Genomic DNA, 13,532 nt, shown 5'->3' with positions numbered 1-13,532 from the left:
GCTCCAATGGAGCCTTGGCTGTGGGAGGGGAAGAGAGAGACAGAGAGGAAGGAGAGGGGGAGGGGTGGAGAAGCAGATGGGCGCTTCTCCTGTGTGCCCTGGCCGGGAATCGAACCTGGGACTCCTGCACGCCAGGCCTGAAAAAGTGATTTTATCTCACGTGTGATGCTGTCTTAAAAATGCTCCACTAAAAATAAGGAACTTAAAAAAGTGTGCCCAATACCTGTAATTTTTTGGCAGTAAGTCTTCCAGAAATCATTCCCTTGTCATTACTTTGCTTCTTATGCTCATTGATCACTCCAATAATTCTTTGCTCTAGTGTGTTATTAATTACCACCTGTTGAAGCCAAAACCGGTCATATCAATTAGAGCTAAATTATGAAATCACATTTAGTAATTAAATAATTTAAAGCAAATCACAGTTTTCTACATTTCTGCCAACAAACGCTAGACTTTCAGCTAAAAATAAGATGTAGTTATCATATTTTGGACTACCATTTATTAGATGAGTCCTATCATAAATTTAAGAAAAAAAAGTAGAATACAAAAAAGAAGTGAAATATGGAAAAAGCAACAACATATGGCAAGAAAAAAATTCTGTTCTAAAGCCTCTATGAGCCATGTTTTTCAAGACACTGTCCGTGGACCTCCCTTGGATTCTATTTCTAAGACAGATTCCTAAGCCCTGCCCTATCTTAAACACACTGAATCGGAATCCTTGGGGTGGAGTCCAGTATGCCCCCGTGATGTAAACCAGCCCACTCGCACCCTGAAACTCTGAAGGCTACACTAACAAGGGGCATGTCCAGCAAAAGTCAAATCTGCATAAATGGTTATTAGGTTACAAAGTCTTTCGCTTCTGGAGTTTGATTCCTATTTTTCTTATTAGCCATTTAATCATTTGTTGCTTCAATACTGTTAACCTATGAGTGCCTATTTCTACCTACAAAAATACCTTTCCTTTATTACAACTTTACTGAATGCTTATATGCGTTAAGCACAAAACTGTACTTTGGGAATTCAGCACAGCATTGGAAACATACCCAAGAAGATAAACTGTAACCCAGCACAGCCACTATTAAAAAGGATATATGAAGTGCTGATGAAACTACCAAGAAAATCAACCTGGTGACTTATAAAAGACTTCAGTAAGGTCAGAGCTATGACAAATGGCGACAGGGAAGTAGAACATTCTAGACAGAGAGCCCACAGGCAAAAGTCTGCAGGCATAAAATCATGGCTTTGGGGGAGCAATGTAAGGTGAACTAACATTTTAAGTGGAAAGGAGGCTGAAAAGGTACACTGAGTCAGATCTGAGAGGTTAGGCTGTACTCAGAAATCTGGACTCATCAAACCTCATTTAATTTCTCACTGGCTCTCAACACACGTGGATGATTTACTTTATTTAGTAGATAGGTCATTTGTATACTATTTACAAAAATTTTAAGTACTCTACCTTTCCTTATATTTAAGAATATATATATATATATTTTTTAAAGGGAATATTTCTTGAAATGATTCAAAACTTTGGTACTTACTTTTAAAATAGATTTATCCAGATTTGCAGGACCACCAGAATCATTTGCAGAATTAAAACTATAAATTTTGGGGCCTGTATATAACAGAGAATAAATAGTCAAGCCAATTTAATGATTACTATCCATTATACTATTTTGATTTTCCTCTAAAGGTTGCTAAATATTATTTGATTTCAGTTCTTTCCCATCCCCTTCACCAAATAACTTAATTTAGAAGTCAACAATGCTCTGAATTTTCAAAAATATTTTATCAATTAGCATTCTCCAGGTTAAACACTTTCTCATAAAGTGAGAATGCCTGTATGTCTTTTAATTTTTCTTTCTTTCTTTTTTTTTACAGTGACAGAGTCAGAGAGAGGGACAGATAGGAACAGACAGACAGGAATGAAGAGAGATGAGAAGCATCAATCATTAGTCTTTCGTTGAGACACCTTAGTTGTTCATTGATTGTTTTCACATATGTGCCTTGACCGTGGGGCTGCAGCAGACCCAGTAACCCTTTGCTTGAGCCAGGGACCTTGGGTCCAAGCTGGTGAGCTTTGCTCATACCAGATGAGCCCGCGCTCAAGCTGGCAACCTCGGAGTCTCGGACCTGGATCCTCCACATCCCAGTCTGATGCTCTATCCACTGCGCCACCACCCAGTCAGGCGCCTGTATGTCTTTTAGATTAAATGACTTTATCTTTTTATTTTTAAAGTTAAGATTCAGGATTTGGGAATAACGCTGGAAAGGGGGTCCTGGATGCTGGCTGAATGGTTTGGACTCTACCACAAAATCAGTGAGGACACTGTGTAAGAAAGTGGGCGGTGCTGTGGTCAAAGCTGAGTTTTGCAAAGATCAGTCTGTCACTTGTATGCAGGACAACCCGGAGGAGAAGAGAACAGAGCTGGAAGGACCCAGGAGAAGGACTACAGGCACTCCAGGAAGGCACCAGTGCCCAGACAGGAGTGTGGAGACTACAAAGGAAAAGTGAAAGGAGCACATGGAAGGTAAACCGGTGAAGACTGCCCAGAGCGTGGCAGCATAGTGGACTTAAGGAAGAAAGGAGGCATCACAAATGACTATTGACATCAGATAAGGAGGAATATGGAAGATGAGACACACGGAAGTCAGAAGAGAAGCCGCTTTGTTAAATAAATCTGAGATGCCTACAAAACAGGGCCCAAAGGTCCAAGTAAATGTAGGAAAGGCCGACATGCGCTTGCTTGGAGTAGGAACCAGGATTGATTGGCATGTTCCCCGAGGAGTCATCTATCTACAAAGGAAAAGACAAACAGACCCCTTCTGTGGACAGAAGGGATGTCCACAGGGAGCTATCCTGCCCCAGATTGACACCTTCAGGAAGGGTCCCATGTTGGGGGCTGGGAGCCAAAATATACTGCTCACAAAAATTAGGGGATATTTTATCGCTTTATATTCATTTAGAAAAATCTCCTAATTTTTGTGAGCAGTATACAACAAATACGACGAGAGTTCAAAGGAACTCAGGAGGAATACTGGTAAAACACAACGTAAAAAAGAAGAACTCAACTCAGGAAATAAGAGCGCCACAAGATCGTCAAGGAGAAAGAAATCCTATGTGTTTGTCATGACAGGCACAGTAGCTTTGCAGGACCAAGAATAATTATCCATCCACCTGGCAGGCGAAGGTTGGCACCTGCCTCATTCAACCTCCCCTTCCTGGATGCTCACACACTATGAGCACCCCTGAAGCCCAAGCGCTCTCCTGGTTGATGGTTCAAGGTCTCTGCACGCGTGCAGCCGCCCTGCCCGGCCCACACCTGACATCAGGCAGAACACGCACGTAGTAGGTGTCCCCTAAGCAAGTGTGACAGGACCACTGCGGTGAGAACTACGAGCAAACAAGAGGGCAGGACACAACAGCGCGTGACCGGCCAGCTAGCTCTCCCACGGCCTGCTGATCTCGGCAAGGGACCGTCCACCTGTTATCCCCCCCCCCGGACCGCGCGGAAAGCAGGGCGCGGAGCTGCAGGACAGACAAGGACGATTGCACAGAAGGTCCGGCCAGCTTGCGGCGTGCGCACCGCCTTTTGGGCCCCGGGAGCGGCTGGCGGAGGGCAGCGTCCGGCGCCGGCAACCGGTGTGAACACGGGGCTGATGCAACCTGTGCTCTGCGGACGGGAGGAGTGAGAGAACCGGCCGGGAGCAGCGGGCTCGGGAGGCTGGGCCCCGGCTCACTCCCCTGGAGCGGAATCCTGGGCCGCCCGCCGCCGACGTCGTACCTGGTCTGGCGCGGGACTCCCGTGCGCCGGCGGCCGCGGCGGCGGGCGGCCTGGCCACGGGCTTCTTGGTCTGGGCCTCGGGGGCGGCTCCGGCCTCGGCGGCCTTGGCCCTGGAGGCAGACACGGCGGCCCGCACCGCCGCGGCGCCCGGCGCCTTGTGCTTCTTGTTCCTGCCGCCCATGTCACAGCCGCGATGGGAGAGGACAGCGAGTTCCGTCCCGGCACCCGCGGTACAGCCCCCAAGCACTCTTCACATTCCCCGGGCCCCGCGCTGTACGCCTGCGTCCTCCATCCGGGGTACCAGGCCTGGGCGATCGCCGCCTCGCGATTGGCCTGACGCACGAAGACCCCGCCTCCCCCACGCCCCGCCCCGCCCCCAGTGGCGGCGCTGTGCGGGGTTCACCGCGCTCTCGCTGCAGCCACCCGAGCGGCCCACCCAACTAGTGGTCGCAAAGGAAGACATGGTCGCAAAGATCACAAAAGAAGGAAAGATCGGAAAAGAAATAAAAATAAAGTCGTCGGGGTGGATTCTCGGAGGCTGTGCGAGTCGACTACTTTTGTCTCCCACGGGCCACCGTGGAGAGACTTCTACCGTCACTTTCGGTGCGGGCGCGGAGCATCGCGGGTAGGAGGGAGACAGTGCTCGCCGCGCCGGAACATGGCGGACGCCTTCGGCGATGAGCTGTTTAGCGTGTTCGAGGACGACTCGGCCGCCGCGCCCGGAGCCAAGAAAGAAAAGGAGAAGGGGAAATGGAAGGGGCCTCCAGGGTCAGCAGAAAAGGCCGGGTGAGGGAAGAGCGGCCCCGGGGAAGTTTTTTTTGGGGGGGCGGCTGTGTTGAAGGGGGAGGAGCAGGAGGGTTAGGGAGCGGGGCCCGCGGGCCGCTTCACCTCTGTCGCCCCGGCGGCAGCACCGGGCGGGTGTCGGGCAGGGGCGGCCGGGGCTCAGGTGTGGAGGCTCACCAGGACATCGCCTGGCTCGGGGTCTTCAGTTTTGGAAGCCGGCGACCAGGGACCGAAGGGTTAACAAGCTCGGGAAAGCGGGAAGAGGGAGAGAGATAGAGGAGTACCCTCTACCACCAGGGTTGTCGCGACGGGCGCGGGACAGAAGATGCGTGAAGCGCCTCGCAGTGTCGGTTTTCCAAAGTTGGCTGTAGTTGAGTTAGTTAAAAAAAAACAAACTTAAAATAATCCACTGGTCCCGAACATACGTATATATTAGACCGATGCAGGTAAGCGAAGGAAGATGTGCAGGTCTATAGTGGAGTGAGGGAGAAGCGATAGGTGAGTTAGACGGCGGGAGAGGAGGGCTCATTGGGGTTGTTTCCATTGGCGTTCGGAGGTTATTGGAATCGGTGCCGTTGGAGGTGGGAAGGCACGTGACACTCATCTCCGAGCGGCGTAGAGAGCTGGCGGGACAGCGGCAGTGGCAGGAGTCGCATACGGAGGAACGAGGGAAGGCAGGGCAAGAGTTTTCCCTCTGTCATTGAGGTGGAGGGAGTGGGTGAGTTTGGGGGCACTTTCCGGGAACATGAAAAAGGAGGACAGGTTTGCTCTTCCCGCTACCACCACCCCTGGAAATGATAATAATCAGTAGTTGCTGTAGTTTGAATGGGCAGCAGTGATGAACACAATGCATGCATAATTGCCCACTGTGGTAGATATAGGTACTTCTTTTTTTTCTTTTTCTTTTTTTTTTTTTTTTGTATTTTTCCGAAGCTGGAAACGGGGAGAGATAGTCAGACAGACTCCCGCATGCGCCCGACCGGGATCCACCTGGCACGCCCATCAGGGGGCGACGCTCTGTTGCAACCAGAGCCAGTGTAGCGCCTGGGGCAGAGGCCAAGGAGCCATCCCCAGCGCCCGGGCCATCTTTGCTCCAATGGAGCCTTGGCTGCGGGAGGAGAAGAGAGAGACAGAGAGGCAGGAGAGGGGGAGGGGTGGAGAAGCAAATGGGCGCTTCTCCTGTGTGCCCTGGCCGGGAATCGAACCCGGGACTTGTGTACGCCAGGCCGACGCTCTACCACTGAGCCAACCGGCCAGGGCCTATAGGTACTTCTTTTTAAAATTACTAGGGTAATACTCATTCAGTTCGCAGCTGTTTTCACTACCTTCCAAGTGAAAACTTGCCGGTACAAAAAGAGCCTAATTTACCTTTTAGCCTTATTAAAAAACGTTGAACATCAGAGAAGGGAACTGTGTAGGAAAAAAATATATATATATCCTTTAGTATTGCAGTTAAATCACATTCTAGGAAATGCAAGCTTTCTGTGGTGCCATAAAGATGGGGATTGCCTAGGGACAAGGTTAGAGAGAGGGAAGCATTACAATGCTGACCTGCAGAACTTTTGGTGTGGTGGTGGAAGTTTGTTACCTTGATTGTTGTGATGACTTAGTGTACTTCCTTAAACCTCATAAAGGTTTAAAAATTTTTTAAAACAAGTGCAAAGGAGCAAAGCACATCAACTACTATTTGTTTTGCCTGGCTTCTTTTGCTCAACATAATGCTTTTGAGATTTAGTCATGTTGTGGCATGTATCAACAATTTGTTTTTATTACTGAGTAGCATCTTTTATGGGTAATATATTTGTTTATGCTTTCCTTTTTTCATGGACACTTGGATTGTTTCTATAATTATTTTTGATACTCTTACCAATAAGAACTCTTCAAGTTGGCGTAAAAACTATTGTAATTAAAATCTAGGACCTGGTGATGGCTGTAAAAGAGTTTTTATACCTTTGAGAAACTTAAAACCTACGTACATAGAACATTTTCCTTCAGAAGGAAAATATTCTTTAACACTGCATGTTAGACTTTTGAGACTCTTAACTATTTCTGTTATAGGTTGGTATAATGTCATGTGTGCAACTTGCATACTTGAAACATCTGAGCTATTCAGAAAAGCTGGAAGTAAAGTGTCATAAGTAACAAACTTACTCTTGAAGAATAAGATTTTGATTTATTGAGACCCTCTGTAAATGTGATTTCTAGATGTGACACCCAAATTGTGAGATCCTATACAGAATCCTTTTCTCATGAAGGGCATTAAAGCAATTGGCAATATCTGAATATGTATGTAGGTTAGCTAATAGTGCTGTATCAGTGTTAATTTCCTAATTCTGATAAACGTACTGGGATTGGGACATGGACATCATGGGGCTGGGACACATCATTCTGCCTACCACACTGTTGAAAACACAAAATGGTACAGAGCTCCTCTGGAGAGCAACTTTGCAGGATTTAGCAAATTTACATACCCTTTGACCTAGGAATTCAACTTTTAGGAATCTACTCCAAATATAAAATGGCCAAAAAAAAATTCAACTTAAAAAAACAGACAGACATACAAGGCTGTTCACTGCTGCATCATTTATAATAATCAAAAAGTAAGGAGTGGAGAAGGTAGATACAGATGTGTGTGTGTGCACGTGAACTTGGGGTTTTAAACTGTTGTCCTCGGCGGTTCAGGTGGACCTTCTATCTACTGCGCCACCAGTGGCCAGGCCTCTTCTCCCAATCTGTGTCTTACCCTTTTAGTCTCAATGGTACCCTTGGATTAACAAATTCTTAGTTTTAATACAGTTCAATTTACTAAACGTTTTGGTTAGTAATTTCAAGTCCCACTTAATAAAACATGAAGATAATTTTTTTATTTTATCTTCTAGAGGCTTTGTTTTTGCCTTTCACAATTAGGTCTAACATGGAATTGATTTTTGTGTATAATGAGGGTAGGCATCAGATTGAATTTCCCTATGTCGTCTGTCCACCAAGCACTATTTATTGTCACTACTCTTAATCAGTGAATCTAACCACATACACACATACACAAATTCTCCCAAATAGAAATGTTATACTGTTAGAGAAAGAAGTGTTTATTGAAGATGCTCATGTAAATATCTGACGAAGTTTTTTCAGTTTAAAAGCATTATATTAATAGTTATATTAATGTGTTGTAAAATACTTTAAATACAGAACTTCCAAACAAATACAAAATGCATAAGTGATGTTCAGTTTCATTAAAGTTAGGGTGTTCTGAACTTTGGCCAGTTCTGATTTGTAACATCTGTATACATAAGTTTTTCTGTTAATGGTGTATATGATATGTGGAATAATATTTTACATGATAACTCTTGGTGGAAGAACTAATACTACAGAGTTCATTATAAGCCGTTTTTTTCTCAGGAAGTGTTCTGATGGTGACTTACAGTCTGAGTGCACTAATGTTGGGAAGAACAAGAGAGATATGGACTTTGAGGGCACAGATGAGCTCATTTTTGGGAAGAAGCCCAGGGTAGAAGAGTCCATAACTGAAGACTTAAGGTAGTATTTTCATTTTCATTGTTAGTAACTTGTAAATTGGGTAGCTGGGTGAAGTTGTGAAAATTGCTTCTCTGTTACTTTGTGGAAGTGCTGAGTTAGAGAAAATGAAGATACTCTAGTTATACGAGCAAATAAATAGAAAACATTTATCTAAGTTTGGGGAAATGGAAGATAATATAGAAAAGATGTTTTAATACTTTAGAATCCAATTTTGAAAAATAGTCTTGAAGCCTGGCCTTTAAAAGAAATTTTTTTATTGAGTGACACAAGTTAACATAATTATACAAGTGTCAGGTGCCCAACTCTGTGACACATCTCTGTACACCATATTGTGTGTTCACCCCCATCCCCCAAGAAATCTGTTTTTTTAAAAAAAAAGAAATGACATATTTCCTTTATTCATTAATATCCCAAGAAGAGTGAAATTAAAAGGAAGAATAAAACTGAGCTAAGGGAAGGAATGAGTTGGGGGACATTAGGAGGAATTGGGTTTCCACTGTCACAGGAGAGTGGCTATGAATCAAGACTGCTCTCAGTGAGGGAGACCCATGGGTATCTGAGGCTGCAGTGCCTGGTGTTTCTCTGATTTTAAAAGCTGGAACTTTCTAGAAGTTGATGCCAGTTTCTTAAGTAATTCACACATTTCCTTGTGATAATCTTCATAGCTTTGCTTCTCCCTTGTATGCCATGTTCTAGCTTGGCACGACTGTGAGGAATCTTCTCTTTATGGTTTTTTGTTTTTAACTAGTTGGCTGTCAATGTGGTTAGCAAAAGTAGCTACTTATATGGTGGTAGATGTATCGCTGAAACGCTTAAGATATACTGTTTGCTGAAGCCAATGGAATAAAGTTATTATTGCTTATTGTGGTAACCTTTGAGTTTGTATCCAAAGCATAACTATTAATTTGAAGTCAAAATCCAAAGTACAGTCAATAAGAGAATAATGAACCTAGCACAGAAATGCATCTATTTTTCTTCAGTTTATCTATAATCTTATCTTTTTATAATTTAGGATTTTGATGAACATAGGGACCACTTGTATAAAGCATAGCAACATCTGTGTTAAAATATTTTGTACTTTTCTATCGTGTAGTGGTTTTTATAACCAGCTTCATGTTTGAAGCAGTGACAGTGCTTTGGAGAGTATTCTAAATAGTTACTGGAACTAAGACTCAATTCTTAAAATAATGGAGACCATTCTGTATTTATAGTAACAGATAGTAACTGATTATTTTGAATGCTCAGCAGATACTAGAATAATGTCAGAATTTTTGAAAATGCTGAATAGCCAAACTTTTTCCTGTTTGGAATACTGGTATTAGGCAGTGTTATTTTCCTTAAGTGTACAGATGTGAGGCTTACTATCTAACTATAGAAAAAGAATTGATTCTAATGTAACATTAACATTTCTCTTTTTAAGTTTGGCAGACTTGATGCCCAGAGTCAAGGTCCAGTCAGTGGAAACTGTTGAAGGGTGCACACACGAGGTAAGTGCAAACAGTGTCAAGTAGGTTGGTTTTAGAAATGGGATTTTTGCCTTGGGCTGTTCTGTGTGAAGATCAGCAAGCAGTTTGGCTCAGGGCTTTGGGAACAGTGAGGAGTTTCTGTGCAGTGTACATAGTCTAGTGGAAGGAGCCGATGCTTTGTATCCAAACCTGAGCTCAGGTCCTGCTACGGTACTTTTTCTGATTGCACTCCTAGATGCATTTCCTAACAGCTCTATCATTGGTTTCATGGTTTGTAAATTTGGAGTAATGGAATTTATCTCATGGAGTGGTCGTGAAGGTTATAAAGGAAGTTTAGGGAGGGCTCCCAGCATAGAGTAGGTGTCCAGGACACGCTCATCTCATCCTAATGGCGGGCACCAGAGCCACCCGGCAGGTGACATGTGGCGCAATTTAATTGTTCTGCCACAAGGTGGTGGTCACTGATAGCTCATAGTAACCCTGTAGAAGTGGGAGTTCAGAAAGGTAGAAGAAATACAAGGGAACTGGGAACTGTAACACTATTTCCTTCTGTTAAGCCTTCTATCTTTACAGTACAGCTTTTTTTCTTTTTGAGGAGGGGAAATAGACTCCCCCATGCGCCTGACCGGAATCCACCTGGCACCCCTGTCTGGGGTCGATGCTCTAATCAACTGAGCTATCCTCAGCTCTGGGGGCCAACGCTCAAACCAACTGACCCACTGGCTGCAGGAGGAGAAGAGGGAGAAAAGGGGGTGAGGGAGCAGGGAGAGCAGATGGGCGCTTCTCCTATGTGCCCTGACTGGAAACTGAACCCAGACATCCACATGCCAGGCCGACACTCCAGCCACTGAGCCACCGGCCAGGGCCACCCATTCAGTGTTTTTGAACATTTATTAATTTTATTAGATGTGGGAAATACAAAGGTGCCTAAGAAAGGTTCTAGACCTGAAGAAACAGTGTCTTCAGGAAGATAGACTTAGAACAGGGGTTGGGAACCTATGACTGGCGATCCAAATGTGGCTCTTTTGATGACTGCATCTGGCTCGCAGACAATCTTTAATAAAAAAAAAATGTTAAAAATATAAAACATTCTCATGTATTACAATCCATTCATTTCCTACCGCTCATGTTCATGTTTAGAGGTGGCTGGAGCCAGTCACAGCTGTCCTCCGGGACAACACCAAATTTTTATTGGATAATGCCTAACGTACATGGGTCGTTGTATGGCTCTCACGGAATTACATTTTAAAATATGTGGCATTCATGGCTCTCTCAGCCAAAAAGGTTCCCTACCCCTGACTTAGAAGCTTCTAATTACATTATCATTAGATTAAACATGAGCAGAGGTGTTTTGAGTGTTGTAGCTTTAGCATTTTGATTTATTCTTAAAGGCAGTTAACTTAGTTTTACAGGGACTAGGATTATCAAACACTGGTTTATCTCTTATTTTTCAAACCACCATTGACTGGAGTGGTTAGTGCATCGATTCTTAGCACGTGGTGATTTGTTTTTCTGTTTACATCAGGTCGCACTTCCTGCAGATGAAGAGTATTTACCACTTAAACCCCGAGTTGGAAAAGCTGCAAAGGTCTGTACTTTGGGCAATACAGTTTTTAGTTTTGTGCATCTTTTTTCCTAGAAAGCCTTAAAGGTAAAGTCTTCCAGGTGAGACTTTTATACTTCCCAGTGTATATATACCAAGAAGAAGCAACCTGAAATGAAATATAGTGAGAACTGAATCAGTAAACAAACATGCTGAAAACCAAGCATCGTGTGAAGAGATCTAATAAAATCGAATGGTTCTCAGCCTTTCTCTAGAAAAAAATGCACATGTACAATAAGTTTTACATACAGTTTTAGAAGTTTAATGAACTGCTAATGAAGCCTAAACTCTAATGCTTGCCTGAGGGAGGATTGTGAAGTCCTGTTGGGACTGATGCACGGTTCTGTGCCATTTTCTCTAAGGCAGTGTGGTGCAGTAAGCGTGGGCTCCTGAAGTCTGATGGTGTGTTAACTCTACTTCTGCTGAATGAACTTCAGGACTTTTGAGAGCCTCAGAAGGCTATTATTTTATTTCCATCTGGGAAAGAAAATAATACCTCTTTTAGGGGTTGTTGTGAAGATTAATAATAACATATAGAAAATACGTGGCAAAGCGCCTACCGCAAAGCATGTTTTTGATTAGTAATAATTATTGAATTCTAATGAGCATAACATATAAGCATAATAACTGAAAGGTTACACAGCAGAATTAACTTCTGTGCTGCCTAGTTAAGATTTTTTTTACTCTTCCTAATTTTCTTTAGTGGGTGATGTATTCTCTAAATCGAATCATAAAGAAATCTCCCAGAATGCTTCTGTGGGGTACGTCTCTTGATTTTAAGCGTGTTGTAATGTGGCTAGCATTTTCACATGGATATTAATATGTGTATATTTTTATAGGAATACCCATTCATTCTTGATGCTTTTCAAAGAGAAGCCATTCAATGTGTTGATAATAACCAGTCTGTGTTGGTGTCTGCACATACGTCGGCGGGAAAGACTGTGTGTGCTGAGTGAGTAGCTTTCTTTCTAAGTGCAATCTTAGGCTTGGTAATCTTTGATTTATATGATTAGGTGCTCCTGTGTTGGTTCCACAAACATTTTACAATTGTAGTGTTAGATTCTTGTTGGATTGACCTTTTTATCATTATGTAACGCTCTTCTAAGTCTCTTATTACAGTCTTTGTTGAAAGTCTGTTTCATCTGATTTAAATGTTGCTACTCCATGTTATTTATTCTCTTTGACCTCCATTTGTGGGTTTAGCTTTTGCTTTGGGTCTTTGATCCACTGTGAGTTCATTTTTCTATAATTTGTCAGGTAAAGGTTTAACAATTCATTCTTTTGCATATGGATATTTAGATGTCTCAGCACCATTTGTGGAAAGACAGTTTTTACCCCTCAATCTTGGCACGCTTTTTGAAAATCAATTTGGGTATGTTAGTTAACTTTTAATAATTTATAACATACTTTATTTCTCCATTGTGAAAGAAAATGCAGCTTTTGTCTTGGGCAGCTGAATTAAGTGCACTTGAACAGGGATCACCACAGGGGTCTCCAAACTTTTTACATAGGGGGCCAGTTCACTGTCCCTCAGACCATTGGAGGGCTGCCAAATACAGTGGTCCTCTCACCACCAATGAAAGAGGTGCCCCTTTCAGAAGTGCAGTGGAGGCTGGATAAATGGCCTCAGGGGGCCGCATTGCGGGACGCCTGACCTACAGGATAAAGAAGACCGTAGATAAGGAAACAGATAAAAATGACACCAATCACTCTGTCCATCACTTCTTTTACCCTGGCACAATGGTGGAAGTGGTTCATGAACTCTGGAATATTTTCTCCTTTGCAAAAGGCTTATATGGTCCCTGTAGTTCCTTCCAGACCACAGCTTAAGTATAAGTCACAATTTTTCTCTTCAGGGAGAGGTAGAGGAGCAAAGCTTGGAGTTAGAGTGTCATGCTGTGGTTTCAGCCCTTGGCAGAGTAGTCATGGTCTGTTTCCCGGCCTCAAACACGTGGTCTCTGCTACCCAGCTCTGTCCTGTGGAGCAGGACTAGCTTCTTACTGGTCCACCCTTCTTCAGAAGGTGCTAGAGTCAAGCTAGTTTCCTCCTAAGGGCCAAGTGTAGAAGAAGGGGTTTGACTGCTTGAGATTCACGTATTTTGTCTCAGAGAAGCATCTGGTATGTGTGGTGTATTATCCATTTACAACCAGTGTGTATGGTGGTTAGAATTCTGGGCAGTTGTGGAACCTTGCTTTCGTTTTTCCTACGAGAAGAGCAAACTTCATTGGAGGAGATTGTCTCATTTATGCTGAATGCTGCTGTCAAACTCAGATAGGAAACCACAAAGAGAAATACAGGAAATTCACCAGAGTTACAGACTGGTGAGGGCTGCTGTAGAAAACAATCTTGCTCAGTCTCTGTTAC

The 13,532-nt window shown here is 43.7% G+C and overlaps 2 protein-coding genes across 2 annotated transcripts in view; one reads left to right on the top strand and one right to left on the bottom strand.

Annotated features, from left to right (window-relative positions):
• The window catches only part of DHX29 (DExH-box helicase 29), a 39,886-nt gene extending 35,808 nt beyond the window's left edge, over positions 1 to 4,078 (bottom strand). The window contains exons 1-3 of the mRNA XM_066377718.1: positions 3,783 to 4,078; positions 1,539 to 1,612; positions 224 to 337 (exon numbers count right to left, since the gene is read on the bottom strand). Of these exons, the coding sequence (XP_066233815.1) occupies positions 224 to 337; positions 1,539 to 1,612; positions 3,783 to 3,963 (369 nt within the window). The 5' untranslated portion in view covers positions 3,964 to 4,078. The remainder of the gene's footprint in view (positions 1 to 223; positions 338 to 1,538; positions 1,613 to 3,782) is intronic.
• Positions 4,079 to 4,157: 79 nt separating this feature from the next.
• The window catches only part of MTREX (Mtr4 exosome RNA helicase), a 69,069-nt gene continuing 59,694 nt past the window's right edge, over positions 4,158 to 13,532 (top strand). Inside the window, exons 1-5 of the mRNA XM_066377674.1 lie at positions 4,158 to 4,568; positions 7,962 to 8,099; positions 9,520 to 9,586; positions 11,091 to 11,153; positions 12,008 to 12,120. Coding sequence (XP_066233771.1) covers positions 4,441 to 4,568; positions 7,962 to 8,099; positions 9,520 to 9,586; positions 11,091 to 11,153; positions 12,008 to 12,120 — 509 coding nt within the window. The 5' untranslated portion in view covers positions 4,158 to 4,440. The remainder of the gene's footprint in view (positions 4,569 to 7,961; positions 8,100 to 9,519; positions 9,587 to 11,090; positions 11,154 to 12,007; positions 12,121 to 13,532) is intronic.

The sequence above is a fragment of the Saccopteryx leptura genome, chromosome 1, assembly GCF_036850995.1.
Source record: "Saccopteryx leptura isolate mSacLep1 chromosome 1, mSacLep1_pri_phased_curated, whole genome shotgun sequence".
Classification (NCBI taxonomy): domain Eukaryota; kingdom Metazoa; phylum Chordata; class Mammalia; order Chiroptera; family Emballonuridae; genus Saccopteryx; species Saccopteryx leptura.
Note: the sequence above shows the minus strand (reverse complement) of the source record. Positions and strands in the feature narration are given on the sequence as shown.